The sequence below is a fragment of the Rhinolophus sinicus genome, linkage group LG11 (assembly GCF_036562045.2).
Source record: "Rhinolophus sinicus isolate RSC01 linkage group LG11, ASM3656204v1, whole genome shotgun sequence".
Taxonomy (NCBI): Eukaryota; Metazoa; Chordata; class Mammalia; order Chiroptera; family Rhinolophidae; genus Rhinolophus; species Rhinolophus sinicus.
In genome coordinates this window covers 21694935-21711153 of record NC_133760.1, presented here as the reverse complement: position 1 = coordinate 21711153, position 16219 = coordinate 21694935, and the positions used below count along the sequence as shown (strand labels likewise).

Here is a 16219-nt window from a genome sequence, read left to right as displayed (position 1 = left end):
TCATGTCTTGTCTCTAGGTCTGGGCATGGGGCACAGGGCTGTTCCCACTTGGTACAAATTCATCGAGTCGTCTGTTCTGATTTACGCGCTTTTCTATTTCCATGCTATGCTTCAGTGAAAGGTTTACTAAACCAACCTGTTCAGCAGAGAACTAAGAAAGCAAAAGTGGGGGGAGGGAATGCAGGTAGTACAATTGTACGCTTAGCCCCAGGCGGCCTGGAAGTCTGCAGAAGGCAGACAGGCAGACGCGTGTGCAGACAATGCACGGTGATACCTTTGGTAATAGAATCATGTGTGAGGTACAGACACACCACAGAGGGGAGTGTGATCAGCTGTCACGACCACTGCTCCTGGCAGTGCCCCTGCGCCATGGGGTTCCTCTGACAGCTGCTTGTCCATTTTCCTTCTTACACACGACTTAGTCCCTCAACTCTAGGGATCTTGCTCATGTCTAGCCAGCCACTGCCTTGACCTGGGCCTGGCGTCCTTGGTACAACACTGAACTAACTGGTTTTCTTGGCCTCTTTTCTTCCCTTCTCTAAATCATTTTCCAGAACCCACAGCTGCTAAATTACAATCTTTGGATTGGGTCCTCAGGGTTTTTAAAAAGCTCCTGTGTGATGCGAATGCATCCCAACTTGTGGGAAGCACTGTTCTACCCTGGAACCAGAACACACACCTGACCTTGACTTCTCAACACTAAAAATAGTCCAAGGCTACCGGGCAGCACCCTAACTTAGGGGTGTTTCCCAACTTGTCTCCAAAGGACATTTTCAGCCTCTCCTTCGTCAACCCTACATCTTTGCCCCATGTCAAATTTCCCTCTGATCCAAGTACACCAAATTAGTTCTCTTTCTCTGAGTCTGTTTTGTTATTTCACCACCGCTCCCATGCCTTTGAAGAACGTGGAATGTCCTCGACCTTCCTGGGGGCCTTCTAATCGTCCCCTGTCCTTCCAGACCCAGCTGAAATATTGTCTCCAAGAAGCTGTCCTTCCAGGCTCCCGAGCAATCTAGTCCTGCCACAGCACCAGATTAGGTCACATCCCTACCCATCACTGTGCCGTCTCTGACTGCTCATTTCACCCACTATACTCAAGGGCAGAGACTCGGTCCTGTCTGTCTCTGCATCCTCACCGCTTAGCGCCTGCCTGGGACGTGGGAGGTTAGCAAGGACGGGTCTTGATGGAGTGAAGTCCTTCGGCATGATCAAATTCCCGGGAGTGCAGGGGTGCTGTGGGATAAGGGGCAGCATTTATGGATCTGGGATGGGGAGTGATAACCCACGTTTAATGATCAGAGATCTTTCCAGCACTAAGCTGCCCAACCTACTCACACTGTTTTTGTTCGTTTGGTTTTGTTTTCACCAGTGAACTTCAGTGATTGCAAGGGAAATGACCAGCTGCACTATGAGGTCTCAAACCCACACTTCAGGGTGAACAAGGACGGTGGTGTCGTCGCCGTGAGAAACGTAACTGCGGTGGGCAAGACTCTGTTCATCCACGCGCGGACTCCGCATGCGGAAGACATGGCAGAACTCGTGATCGTTGGCGGGAAAGACATCCAGGGCTCCTTGCAGGTAACGCAGCTGATGGGGATAAACGGGGGCCCAGGGGGAACATTGGGGTCTGTATGTCTCATGTGGAAGATGGGTCTTTGGTTTGTTATTGGCCAAGATTCTTTTGTTACTACAGGTGACAACATCCCAACGCAAAACTAATGGCGGGAGGCTGTGGGGATGGGACCCGTCGGCTCATGTCACTGTAGTATTCCCGGGATAGCTCTGCCTTTGGGCACGGCTGTGTGCCAGTGCCCGGATGACGACATCAGCTTTGATCCTTCTCCACCTGCGGTTCCGCTTTCCTTCTGTCGGCTTCCCTCTTAGACAGTCACATCCCTCCCTGCTTACCAATGTGGAGGTCCCAGTAGCACCACTTCGTTCTCCCAGTCTGAAGTCACCTGAGAGACCACCTTTTTTTTTTGATACTACCAACCAAAGCTCGGAATCAAATTTCACTGACTCTCATTAGATCATGCAGCCGTCCCTGGAACAATCACTGTGTCCATTGGGTTGTGTCGCTCTGGTTGGCTAAGTCGGGGTCACAGGCCTTGTCCTGAAGCCAGAGTGGAATCAACCCCACCTAAAACATATGGACTGAGAGTGAAAGAGAGGTACTTACTCCAAGTCAGGTTGCGTCTTGTTATCCAAGGAAGCAAAATGCGTGTTGGGCCGGCAAGAACCAAAGTGGTAACTAGAACTGAGTAACAAGGCGCCCGTCGCACATGGCGCTGCCTCTTGGCCATGCACTGCTGCCCGCTCTGTTCCAAGTGCACGTGTATACAGACCTGGCACCTGCACATGTATGCACACATTTTAGCAGTGCCACAAACCACCCTTCAGGATTCCTGACTGTGTCATCCAGAGACATGTCGCTACAGTAGACTCACCTACTTCTCCTTCACCAGGAGCTCAGAGACCCTGTGGCTTCTGATTATAGAAAGGGAAGACACCCCGCAAGACCCTGGCATAATAATCACAATAATAACAGCGTGCCCTCGGCCTGGTGTGGCTCGCCTTTCCTCCTACCTGCTGGCCCGGTCTCACCCAGTGTTTCAAAGCCTGTGACTCTCACGGCCTTTCTCCTCCTGCCACATTCCCCATAACCCTGATTTATCTGCTAATTTCGTTCAGGGTGGAAGAGAAAACCCAGACTCCACAGCTGGGGAGTAGAAACAGGACAGCTGGCTCTGCGAGTAATGCCGGTGCAGCCTGGGTGATCTTGAAAGAATCACGTAACGTCTTTACCTGCAGACTAGAGGGGTGAGAGAGTCTGGGAAGGCAAATAAGTGGCCCGTGCTTTGCCCCACTCTGCCACCATACCCACGGCAAATATTGTTAATCCTGCCTGGGCGGACCTGAATATCTTTCCCAATTCAGTGCTTCTGGAAGGGACCATCCTTCGTTCATTTAGAGAGGCTTCTAGGGGTGGAATCTATTTGTCGTGGCGGGACCAGGCACACTCCATAGTTCTTTATTTCTGTGAATCTGTGAGTTAAGGGTAGATACCATAGCAAACTAAAAATGAATCCAAAATACGCCACTGATGTTTTCAAAGAAAGTGGGATATTGGTGAATATATTTCAATGTGGAAACCCATTGGCACCACAGAAGCAAGCTTTTCTCTTACTTAGCCATGGTCATTTTCATAGCATTTCACTAACTCATGATATAAATGACTTGACAAATGTCTAAAGCAACAAAATTGCCAGGATGTACAGCACAAAGCGTTTCTTAGGAACAAGTAAATGGTACAGAGATTCACATACGGGGTTTGCATGTGGGATGGGATGTGTTTAGATGGACATCGTCCATCATGATTGGTGGTTCATCTTTAAATCCGGAAAAGAAAGTATCATAGTATGTAGCTTAAAGCAGAGCAGAAGGGATTCTGGGCTCTTCTCTGGACAACCTTCACCTTGACAGGCTGGGAGACCAGGGTTCAATACCAAGAGATTCAGCTTCAAAGAGCTGGTCTGTCAAGTCCCAGAAAGATACGCTTCTCGAGGCTAAGCCCCTCAGAGCCCTGCCATTTCTCACTTGCTGCTGTCGGAGCACACTGATGCCAATGCTGGGCTGGGCTTGTTTGCTTCTTCTGCAGCTCGGAGAAAGCTGCTGTGCCATTCAGTTTGCCTGGCACCACCAGAATGGGACACTTGTCTCCCCACTCCAGTCGTCTTGCAAGGTTTGAAAATAAGCCCTGCGAAGGCGCCTAGATGTGTCTGTAATAAAAAGTCCAAAGAAAAGAAAAGAGAAAAAGGATAGGGGAACAAAATAACTAGCCAAAGAATCTCTGTGAGGGGAGCACAGTCATTCAGAGCTACTCAGTGGGTATTTCTGAGGCCCTACTGTGCACGGCCAGGTAGGCCAACTTCTGGAGAGGGAAATCAGTGAGTGTGCAAGTCAGCTCAGCTCCTGGCTGGGAAGGAAGAAGAAATGTGTATGCTGCTTAAGTACCAAGCCGGTGCCTCTGTGCCTTTAGAGAAGGGAGAGGGCAGGGGAGGCTGGGCTGGTAACCACAGCCAACACTTCCACGGCAGTAACTGTGTGCTGGGTGCTGCTTCATTGGCTGCAAATGGTGACTCATTGAATCTCCCCAGCAACCTCTGAGACACATGGCACTGTCCCCATTTTACAGCTGGGGAAACCGAGGCACAGATAAGTGATTGAGAGCCTCTGTTATTTCAGGGGATTCTCTTCGTGTGTGCATCTCAGCATGCACATTAACACGCGTTATTTCTAACCCTCACAACCTCCCGTGGGGCGGCTGCTGTTCCCCCGTTCCTGCAGACGTGAGAACTTGGCCAAGGCCCCCTTGCTTGAAATTAGCAGAAAAGAGATGACGTTTCTGGCATCTGTCCAAACACCCATTGTCCTTCGTGCCACTTGGCTCGTTAGGAGGCTGTGTCACCAGGTTAGTTGTGGCCACTGTCCACTGGTCAAGAGATGAGGGCATGAGTCAGAGCAATACAGAAGGGACAGAGAAAAACACAAATGAAACATGTGGTTTGAAGGAAGAAAGAGCCATGGTTCAGCGCCCTGATGATTCTAAATTGTCTGGCCCAGGAGGATGGGGATGGGTTGGACCAGTCAGGGAAGGAGTGGTTGGGAAAGACATTTAGTCAGGCTTGGATGTGTTCAGGTGGTGGCTCCTGGGGACACCCTGATAGAGATGTCCAGAGGCAACAGGGGATGTGGGACAGCATCTCAGGGTAAACACTTGGGGGAAGAACAGCATCGTGGTAGGGCTTTGGCTTTGGGTTGGAACTTAAGTCGGTTCAGATTTCTGCTCCACCAGCTGTGATTATGTGACCTTGGACAAGTCACTCAACTCTCTAAACCTCAACTTCCTTGTCTATGAACCAGGGACAAGAATGGTGCTGGCGTCCCAGACCCTTACTGGGCACAGCACCAGACACAAGGTGAACTATCCCACCAACAGTATCATTTTGCAAACTCTAGAGAAAGGATAAGAAACTGGGGGCTGAGTGTCCTCGCTGAGGCCATAACATAGAAGTGAGAGGTCAGGGGCTGGGGGAGAAAGTGAGGTCAAAGAAAGAAAGAGAACGTGTGCTCAGAGAGGTCAGTGGAGCACCCAGCATAAACAAAACAGCGATGTGAGCCACGCCACGGTGGTTAATTTCACATCCCTGTGATCTGGAAGGAAGTTTTCATTCAGATAAACGTAACCCCCGTGAGGTCACAGTTCTGCCTCAGTAACTGGAGCTCCCCGCTTCTTAAAACGATGCACCTCTCTTATTTTCACCTGCTACCTGCAAGCACCTTTCACCCGGAAAGTCTGTGGTCTAAACCTTGCAGTCCAGTTGTTAATGGTTTGATTATAGACTCTCAACTGTTTCTGCCTTATCATGGGCTGCCCAGAAGCTAGTCTCCTCCTGGGCTGTGTAAGATCACCTCAGGTCTCAGTGGGTAGAGGAGCAGTTTAATCCCTGGTCTTTTGACAGGCGAGGGGGAACTGCTGTGGAGCAGGGCAGGGTTGACCAAAGAGGTTTTCTAGTCTGCAGAAGTAACGATGAACTTAACTCATAGACATCTGGACAGACCCGTGGCTTGTCCCCATGGAATCTGCTCTCCTTCACTGCCTGACAGTGATGAGCAGGAGGACAGCAGTGTTTAGTTTCTTGTTCATTCATTCATTCATTCATTCATCTATTCATTTATTTATAGGACTTTAAAAGTTACATAGAAAAACTCTTTCATTCCTTATTCTTCTTGGGTAGAGATGTCTTTATCTGCAGTATAAAGGGGACCCCATTTCTCAACATGGCCAAAAAAACAAAAACAAACAAAAAAACCCCCGCTATTTCTTTCTTTATTTCTGAGTTAAGAAATTGTAGCTCCCATGACTGTAGTTTATGGCAAGGAATTCTGACATCAATTAAAGAACTCAGTGAAGTCAAGCTAAGAAGTAAGAACAGCAGGGAGGTTGTAGGAATTAATTTTGAATTCTAGTTTGGTAGCTAAATAGACTGTACCTACTACTAGCTTCATCTTGAAATGCGTGAGTCCACACTCTGAGCCACTGGAGCGTTTAGATACCTGTGTGACCCAGGGACCTCGGTCCTCATGAACAAAGCAGGACATGCGTGATGTAACAGGAGGGAGAGTTGTGGGGGCCCCAGGCTATGGGCTTGAATCTGGCTTCCCTGCTCCCAAGCGGGTTATTTCTCAAATGCAAGTCGGATGGCTTATCTCCTCTGCTTAGTGGGCCCTTGCTGCCTCATTCTGAAGTATTTCTATACGACCAAAACCCCGCTGCATGGTCTAGCCTGGCTGGTCTCTGCAGTCTTCCCTCCAGTCTGATTCCTTTTCATCTTTAAATGGCTTGATCTGCTGACATGTCCCCTCCTCCAAGAGCCTCCCCTGGTCCCTGTGCCCAAACAGGGGCTTCCCCTGCTAGTCTTACTCCAGCATCAGTTTCGTTCTTTCCGGCCTCTTCGCAGTTTGTGATTATGTATTTACTTCCTTGTTCAGATGTCTGGCTCCCTGATGAGACAGTAAGCAGGAGTATGGTCTGTTCCCCTTATTCCCTTTCTGTTCCTTGCCCTCCCTCCTTCTCTACTTCCTCTGCCCTCCCTCCCCTTACCTTTCTTGCTTCCCTTCCCTTCCTTTGACTTCCCTTGATTTTCCTTCCTTTCCTTCCTTCCTTGTTGGTGTGTCCACTGCACTGTCCTCAGCACCCAGCACAGTTCCTGTCTTCTGAATAAATGCATGAATGGAATGAGTGATTATTTTCACGACTCTGCCTACATTGAACCGTGGGCTCCCGCCACCCAATACCAAACCCCTTGTGGTTCCTTGAATGACCAAGTTCCGCCTCCTGTTCATGCTGGCTGCTCTTCGTCTGGATTGCGTCCCCTCCACCATGGCCCTAGCTGCCCCACGACTAGCACCAACAGACAGGGCTGAGTCTTTGGATGCTTCTGGACCTTCCAGCATTTCCATTTTTCAGGGACACCTGTCTGACTGTCTCCTTGGCTAGTTAGGTGTTTTTTCCTCCATGTTCCTCATAGAATGCTGCCTGGCTCCCACTATCATAGCACTAAGCTTTAACTGTCTGATTTATTTGTTCCCGTCTCAATTCTGAGCTCCTGAGCTCAGGCAGGCCAAAGACACTGCCCTGGAGCCAGATGCCTTGGAATGATACCCAGGGCTGCATTTACCACCGCTGCCCCAGTTACCCCAGCTGTAAAATGGGTTCAAATAGTATCAACTTCATAGAAGTGTTGCAAGCATTAAATGAGTAAACATAGCCAAACTATTTAGAACAGTGGTCAGCATACAGCAAGTGCCATGGAAATGCCAGTTATTCCTCATTATGCCATGAAAGCCAGATTACAAAAAATGACCAGACAAATCGAGACAACCCATTGCCTCATCCCTTCCCAAATGACCAGATTGTATCACTTCCACGACCTGTAGAGAAGTCAGGATTACAAGTGAACTTGGATTCTGACCATTCCCATTCCTCAGGCGTCCACTTTATGTGAAACACGACTCAACTCCAAAGAGAGGATTCTTTAGTTCTATGGATCCGCTTAACAAACACCAAAAGAGGTGGCAGTATTTGAAAGTTAATTATGAACAATGTACATTTTTTTTTAAAACTGGAAGTCAGTACATGGTATCATTAGTAAAGGGAAACTGGTCTCTTAATATGCTTAAATTAACTATATATATATGTGTGTATCTATCTATCTATCTATATATATAGATAGATAGATATCTATATATATATAGATAGATAGATACACATATATGTATATCCCCTTTTTGTCATTTAAAGATCCCTGAAAAAATAATATATGTGTAATATATTATATATTATATATATAAAATAATATACATATTAGTATATATTCAATATTATATACATATATTAAATTTATATATAATATTACATACATTTATATAAGGTACAAATATATATGTATATATTTGCATATGTATATATTAAGTATAAATGTATATATTAAGTATAAATGATATATTAAGTATAATTGCACTTTGAGCATATATATATATATATATATATATATATATATATATATATATATATACATACACCCTTTTTGTCATTTAAAAATCCCTGAAAACATGAAATGAATAGAGAAAGTTATGACAGAACCTGAAAAAAGCTCCATTTAAGCCTTGTTTACTTTGGTTGGTCATCGGCACTGTAAGCACGTGATTTAAAAACGTAATTTTGGCTCCTAATCCAGTTTTAAGAATCAGGATCGAAATCATTCCCAAAAAAATAAACTGAAAGGAGCAATGAGGAAAAGGAACAACTTGGGAGAAACAGTTATTTTTGTTTTTACTGTTTAAAATAAAAATATGAAGCATGTCATCCATTGCTCAGAAGCCAATATTAATAGTGCTGCTAATTATGTATCAAGGCTCTTGGGGGGACGGCAACTTTTAAATCTGCTGCTTCGCAGTGTCTCCGGGTTCCATTTGTTAGGTATGTGTGGGGAGCATTGGGCCTGGAGGCTCGAAAGCAGCGGCTGGACACCCCTCTGTTATTGCACGTGTACGCGCTCCGGGACAGGCCTGAGTGGTGGGTTATCATTGTGATACTAAGGGGTCTGGTGGGACCCAGATTGGGATCTAATTGCACTTTGAGCACTTAAGTTGCATGGCATTGAAATGTCACCTAACTCATATGAGTTTCAGTTTTCTCATCTGTACAATGGCAATAATACCCCGAGTTTGCTTAGATGCCATAATGGGGTACATATAATTAAATATACTCTGTAGAGGTATGTATAGATACAGTCACCTATGCCTATATCTATATCTATATATCTGTATCTATATTTACATCTATATCTATATATCTATAGCTATATTTACATCTGTATATCTAACCCAGTGTTAATAATTAGCACAAAAATCACAGAGCTAGATGAATTGATAGAGATGAATGGAATATTACTCACCAACAAAAACGAATGAAACCTTGCCATTTCTGACAACATGAATGGACCTAGAGGGTACTACGCTAAGTAAGTCAGACAGAGAAAGACAAATACTGTATGATTTCACCTATATGTGGAATCTGAAAAAAACAAGACAAACGAACGAACAAAACAAAACAGAAACAGACTCACAGATACAGAGAACTATCCTTTGTCCATAACTGAAATACCCAGTGAGTTATCATCCCTGTATATTTTTTCCCCATCTTTTCAATCTCACACATTCCAGACAAAAATAGTTTTGCACATTTCTTACTGAGATCAACTCCAGTTTTGATCAGCCAATTGAATCCTCTCTGCGTGTTTTGACCATTGTATCATCTAACCTTCAAGGCGCTGCATGTAGGTGACTGGACTTGATTTGCGGAAAGCAGCCCTGAGAATGAGAGCACGCAGTTTATGGTATAATTAATCCCCGTGTCTCAAGATCATCTCACATTGACTGGGAGTGGCTTGGAGTCTGTTGAGCTGGTCAGTGATATTGATGTTGCTCACATGAAAAATGTTTTACAACCATCTCAGTGGAGAACCAATCTGTGCATTTAATGTGGCCATAAAGAAATGAGGAGTTTAAAGCTGTAGGTACTTAACACGCGCCAATTTAACAAGTGTGATACTTTCAGAAACCTACAAGTCCCACTCTTCATGGCAAAAGCCTTCCCAGTTACTATTAAGGAAAATTGGCATCCATTTAACTGTCACACCAATTAGGGAAAATATATATCTCGAAAATTATGGTACAGATCCAAGAATTGGCCCTAGAATAGAGTATTAGGCTGTTACAGTTTGACACATGCCTACATTGTTATGTTTATGATTCTTCGCTCCAGGATACTGTTCAAATGTAGATAAAAAAGACATCCTCTGATTCATTAATCTAAGTAGATAACAGATTGTTTTGTGGATCAGAATCTGAAAAAAAAAACATATTCTGAAGATTAATTTTCATTGAAATGCTTGGGGGTAAAATAACTGATCCCACAGAAAGTGTAGATAACTGAAAGCAGCTTCTTTGTGTCTTGTGGAAACTCAAGATTTCATGTCGTACAACAATATGATCCAATAGAAAAATAATGGGAGCCACTTGTGTAATTTTAAGCTTCCTTATGATACATTAAAACAAAAAGAAACAGATGAAATCAATTTTAATAATGTATGTTATTTAATCGTAGATAAATATGTAACATATACACACCCAGTGTATGTATTATATACTTTACACACACACCCAGTATATACATTTTCGGTCAAATTTCATAGATATAGACATATAGAGATAGATTCTCTCTATATATACAAATTTAACCCAATGCATGTATAAAACCTAACATATGTTATAATTTATACTTTCTGTAAGATATATGTCAACAAGTAACCTATGTGAACATTGTTAATGAATTCTTTTTATTTTATACTAAATCTGAAAATTCAGTGTGTATTTTACTCTCATAGCACATCTCAATGTAGATTAGCTAGATTTTAGGTGCTTAGTCTCCACAGATGGCAAACGGCTACCAATTGGACAGGGCTGCCCTGATGTCCTACTGGAACATTTATATATTTTGAAAGAGGGATGGAAAGAGTCAATCACTGAGTGCCTACCCCATGTTAGGGTATAGTCTTAGATGCTCTCACACATGCGTCTGCTTCTCTGACCCCCTTGCCAGCCTGTGCCATTGGTCATCTGGCTCCTGCTTTGCAGATGCTGAAGTAGTTCGGTCTCAGGGAGGTTGTGTAATTTAGCCAATGTCCTCATCCGTCAGCAAGTGGCAGAACTGGGAGTTGGGCCTGCGCCTTCTGATTTTATGCAGTCAGTGCTATTTTGGTAATACTACTGACATTTACAACAGAACTAGCACATTTCTACTCTCCTGTGAAAACTATAAAATGACATGGGAAAATAAAAAGTAGTTAGATGTGAAAAATGAATGCAGAGCTGAGCAAAACTTCTAAAGAATTTTAGGTAGGTGGACAAGTACTGTGTTGTCATGATACTTTTGAAAAGCTTTCCCCGTGAACAGACTCTTTGTAGGAAAAACACCTCATCGGGGCAGCACAGGGTTTTCAAAAGTACATGGTAATGATTCCTAGGCCATCAGTTTCTTCATTTCAGACATTATCTGATTCATCTTCATAGTCCTCGAGGATAGGGAAAATGCTTTACATCTATATTTTTAAAAATAACATTTAAAATTTTACTATTTCCATATGCATTGTATGGATTTGATTCTTACAACAATACTTGAAGCAGATGGTATTATTCCTGTTTTGACGAGTTGTGAAACTGAGGCTCAAAGAACTCAAGAGGTAGCTCTTATGTCGCAGACCCGGTGAAGTGGCAGGCAACCTCGGTATTCAAATCCATAGCAATCCCATGTCCTACCCTCAGCTAGCTTTCCAACAGCGGCGGGGGCTTTTCAAGTAAAAGTACTAGCGCGTCGTCAGAGAGCAAGTTGCACCACTATTTTGTATGGAATAAGATAATGTGATAGATTGGGCATTTTCCGAGGTTCTCTGATATGCTTCTAACCTATCTTTTATTATTACCTAAATCAACATACGTGAATTCTAAGTATAGCTACGGGGCAGTTGACCTCCTTTTTAAACTCCCCTTTTATCTGACATGTGGAGATACTTCGTCACCACGGGCTTTGCCAGTTAGCCTGGCTGTTCTTATAGAGATGAAATTATGTAGGAAAATTTCAAAGAGATTAGAAATTAAAAACAAAACAAACAGAAAAAAACAACAACAACAAAAAAAAACCTGAGTGAGAATCCTGAGGAAATTTTAGGTTGGTGGACAAGCCCTGTGTGTCATGGCACTTTTTAGAAACTTTCCTCACGACTAGAACCTTTGGGAATAGAACCTCCCAGAAACAACAGAAGGTTTTGAAATGTATCTCCTGGACCACTCTGTAACAGTCTGGTTGTCATTCCTGATTGAAACAAACAAATAAACAAACAACTCCAGTGATAAGACAACACAGTCTTTGATACAGACCATGGATTGTCTCCATTTAGTTCTTTGGTCTCAATACTTAAAAATTAGGTAACTAAAGAACGGGGAGAGGATGTGTGATTTATTCAGTCCTTCTCCACCTAACACGTGGATCAAATTACATGATCTTCACCCAAACTTTTAAGGCAGATGTCTGCGCATTTGGAGGAAAAAAAATAACATAAAATATCATGGCCACAGTCAACCATATCCTCTAATCCAGCAGTGATGGGTAGACGCCTGTGGACTGTTGGTCTCTGTGGCCTGGGCTCCATTTGTGATAAATGCCAGGGTGGCACCTTCTCCCAGACCACACTGTTGATGCTTTTTGACCCTCAACTTAATTGCTTGTTCGGGCAAAGCCAAGCGCTTTCTCAAGGTATCACATACACGGAGACAAACAGGAAGCATTTTCAACCTGTGGCCACAGCCTAAAGTCAGAGTTCTTCCCCCCACCCCCCTTCTGTTAACAGAAGGAGAAACCCTTAGGTCCATATGCCCTAGGGGCGCGACATTAAAAAAATAACAATAAGTGTACCTGCGTCCTACTGTGGTCTACCTGTGGTCTACTGCTGGGGCTGAAATTTTGTTTGCTGAATTGCTTCTTTTTTTTTTACTAAGGCAAGAGTTAGCAATAATCAGAAAGCAAATATTTGGTGTGTATGTGGTCATCAAAGTATGATGATTTCTTTTACCAGAAAATAGATTTTAAGATTTGCTCTTCTTGATCATGCAAAGAAAGATCAATTCTCAAAAAATGAAATAAGTAATACCCAGTATACAATTTCAGAATTTGACATATCAGTGGACTTACACATAGGCAGAGAAATCTCAAATGCTGACAAAGATGGCATCTTAATACTCTAGGCAGTTCCCAGTCTCCAAAGACTGGTGAACGTAACCAACATGGTGAAGCCTTTAAAAAAAGAAAAAGAGTCCCTCCAGGGTAGAATCATATGAATAGTCAAGGGCTAAGCAAGGTCAATAGCTCAAAAATTTGGGGAATATAGTCAATAATATTCTAATAACTATGTACATTGTTAGATAGGTACTAGACTTATTGGGGTTATCACTTTGTAAGGTATATAAAGATCTAATCACTATGCTGTTTTGTACACCTGAAACTAATAATACTAAAAAATTGGGACTGTCCTCCCAGCAACAGTTCCACCACACCCCTTGATTGAGAGGCAGCCTTCATTGGGACTAAGCTTATTGCTCTGACCCCAGCAATTTCCTTCTTACAATTCAGAAGGAGAGATTGTGGAATCTCTCCTGTTGTTCTTGGTCTCTTCCACCAATGAGAGAAAACTGGGCCTGAGATCCAAGAGGGGGTTTTTCCTTCCCCTGATGTTTACACAGTTTCTCCTGCCTCCTGGCTGTTTATGGAAATCAGATAGTTCCTTCAATTTTCAAGCTGTTTGCAGCAAAACCTTTAGACAAAAACTGGGCATTGTCTACCAACCCCTTCATCATGGCAGGCAAATCAGGCTTCTATTGACAGCAACTCCTTTTCTTTGAAGTTACAAAGTTGTAAACAATGATATTTCTCCAAGAGACCCAAGAATTGGCCTGAATTACTGTAACCATGGTCTTTCTGAAGCTCTTCCCCTGCCCATCACTCATGCTCCTGATGTCTGTATAGGCTCTTCTCTCTCTCTCTCTCTCTCTCTCTCTCTCTCTCTCTCTCTCTCTCTCTGTCTGTCTGTCTGACTCTCTCTCTGTCTCTCTGTCTCTCTCATCTCTGCTGTGTGATTTAAGACAGCTCATCAGGATGCGTTATTTTCTTCCGTTCATTGTTCGTTCTCACAAACCAGTTAACACAGATAACCGAGACTTGGCTGTCTTTTTATTCCAAGTCCCTTATTCAATTTAGACCTTGTTAGCTAAGTTTGTCCCCTAGGAGCATGGCCATCAGTCTTATTTGCCTTGTTTTCCTGTGATTTCCTCTTTCACTCACGTCTTTGGGTAATATTTTTCTCTAAAGAGGGAAAGAAGAAAGTAAACAAGAAGACTCACAAACTGAACTGAAGAAAAATAAGTGCAAGAAATTAATAATTTTCCCTGTATTTTTTCAAATTCTCCATAAATCTTACCATTTTGGTGTTGGTTTATTAAGTAAAATATATGCTCCGTAAGGGTAGGGTCTGTGACTGACTTGTTCATTGCTGTAAATCTAGCACTTAACACAATACCTGTCCCTGAATAAATATTTATTGAATGACTAAACAAATGCCAGGGATGAAATGCATATTGATGTTAATAATGCTGATCATAGCCAACATTTATTTAGCTCCAACTCAGGGCCAGGTACCTCTCTAAATGCATTTCTTATGTTAAGTCATTTGATCATGACAGCAATTCTATGAAATAGGTACTATTATCTTCCTTTTACAGATGAATAAAGTAAGACATGGAAAAAATATGTGACTCTCCCATGGTTAAACAACTGCACAGAATATTTCAGAGCCATGCTTTGTACTCAGACTGTCCAAAAAAAAAAAAAAGCACTTAAAATATCTTATCCTTTTTTGACAAAATGGAGAAATATGAGCTGAATATTATTACTGAATATAAAGTAGATTCAGATTGGTTGAACAGATGCCTCCAAAAGGTCTGAAAAGTAATTTATGTCAGCTTAGAGAATGGTTTCTTCTTGTAGTCAGTGGCCCTAACTGACTGAGTTTATCCCAGTAGAAATGAAGATCTGAAGACGTGCATGTTTTCTTAGTTTGTAACTTTCACAGCTCTGGGATCCTCGTTGCATGATAGATTCAAGATTCAGAAGGAACTCAAGTATTTATAAGGATGGGCTGAAATTAATAAGGCAATGTCAAAGATATAGGCAAAGGTTTTCTGGAAGCCAGCATGAGGGTGATGTGGAAAGGACTTGGTTGATAAGGCATTTGCTCTCACGGAACCACAGCAACTCCCTCTACCCAGGTTCCTGCCTTTATTGCTAGTCTGGAGTTATTCATCCTCAATGCATTGCTCCTGCCCTCGTGCACCACTCCAGGATTTTCCTGTGAGATAAGCAATAAGCCCTATCCTACTGCCTACAACTTTCTGCAGCTGGCCTTGCATTTCTCTCCGCTGAAAAGCGTATACCGTCCTACTTGGGCTTTCTCAATTCCCTCTTCCATCTCTCCCCCTTTCGGTGTTTACTTCCCCTCTCCAAGCAAGACCAACTCTTTTTTCTCCTTCTGACACCACCCTTCATTTGTGCTCTTGAACCCACTGCTTTCTGCTTCTATTTTCACCGTGTGCTCCTTTTTTCTCACACCACCTTCAATTGCTTCTTCTTCTCCAAGTCCGGCCCTGTACCTTTAAACATGATCAGATCTTCCCAGGTTAACACACATTTTCGTAGAGCTATTATACCTTCAGGTCACTGCCCTTCCCTTCCCTTTAGCAGTCTTCTTGAAAGCATAGTCTTCACTCAGCGTCTCTACTTCATCACAAGCTCACACCTTAATACTCCCAAATGGGGCTCCTACTCTCAACATTTGGCTTAAATGACTCTCTTTTGAAGGTCATGGAAACTGAACAGCGGATTTCCTTAAATATTATTTAGTCTAGAGCACACTTGAATTCTCTGAAGCATTTGGCAACTTATTTTTAATTTTTTAACTTTTATTTTATTGATGTGAAATTCATGTGACATAAAATTAACCATTTTAAGTGAGCATATCAGTACACGTTCATTATGTTATACAACCACCACCTCTATCTCGTTCCAAAATATTTGTATCAACCCCTGAAAAATGTTGTAACCATTAAGGATTTGATCGCCCTAGTCCCTGGTAACCGCTGATCCACATTCTGTTTCTGGGAATTTACCTATTCTGGACATTTCATATAAATGGAATCATACACTTTGTGGTCTGTGACTGGCTTTCCCCACTTGTCTTCCAGGTTGATCCACCACATGACAGCAAGTATCATGACTTCATTTCTTTTTACAGCTGACTAATACTCCTTTGTATGGGTAGCTTGTTTATCCACCCATCCATCGATGGTCATTTGGTCTGCTTCCCCCTTTTGTCCATTGTGACTAGCGCTGCTACAAACATACATGTGCATGTATTTGTTTAAGTAGTAATTTTCAATCTTTCTGTGTTTACACCTACCAGTGGCATTGCTAGGTCATGTGGAAATTCTG

General features: G+C 43.0%; 1 protein-coding gene across 1 annotated transcript in view; it reads left to right on the top strand.

Annotated features, from left to right (window-relative positions):
* The window catches only part of CDH13 (cadherin 13), a 984505-nt gene that overhangs the window by 351915 nt on the left and 616371 nt on the right, over positions 1-16219 (top strand). Inside the window, exon 3 of the mRNA XM_019743731.2 lies at positions 1370-1578. Coding sequence (XP_019599290.2) covers positions 1370-1578 — 209 coding nt within the window. The remainder of the gene's footprint in view (positions 1-1369; positions 1579-16219) is intronic.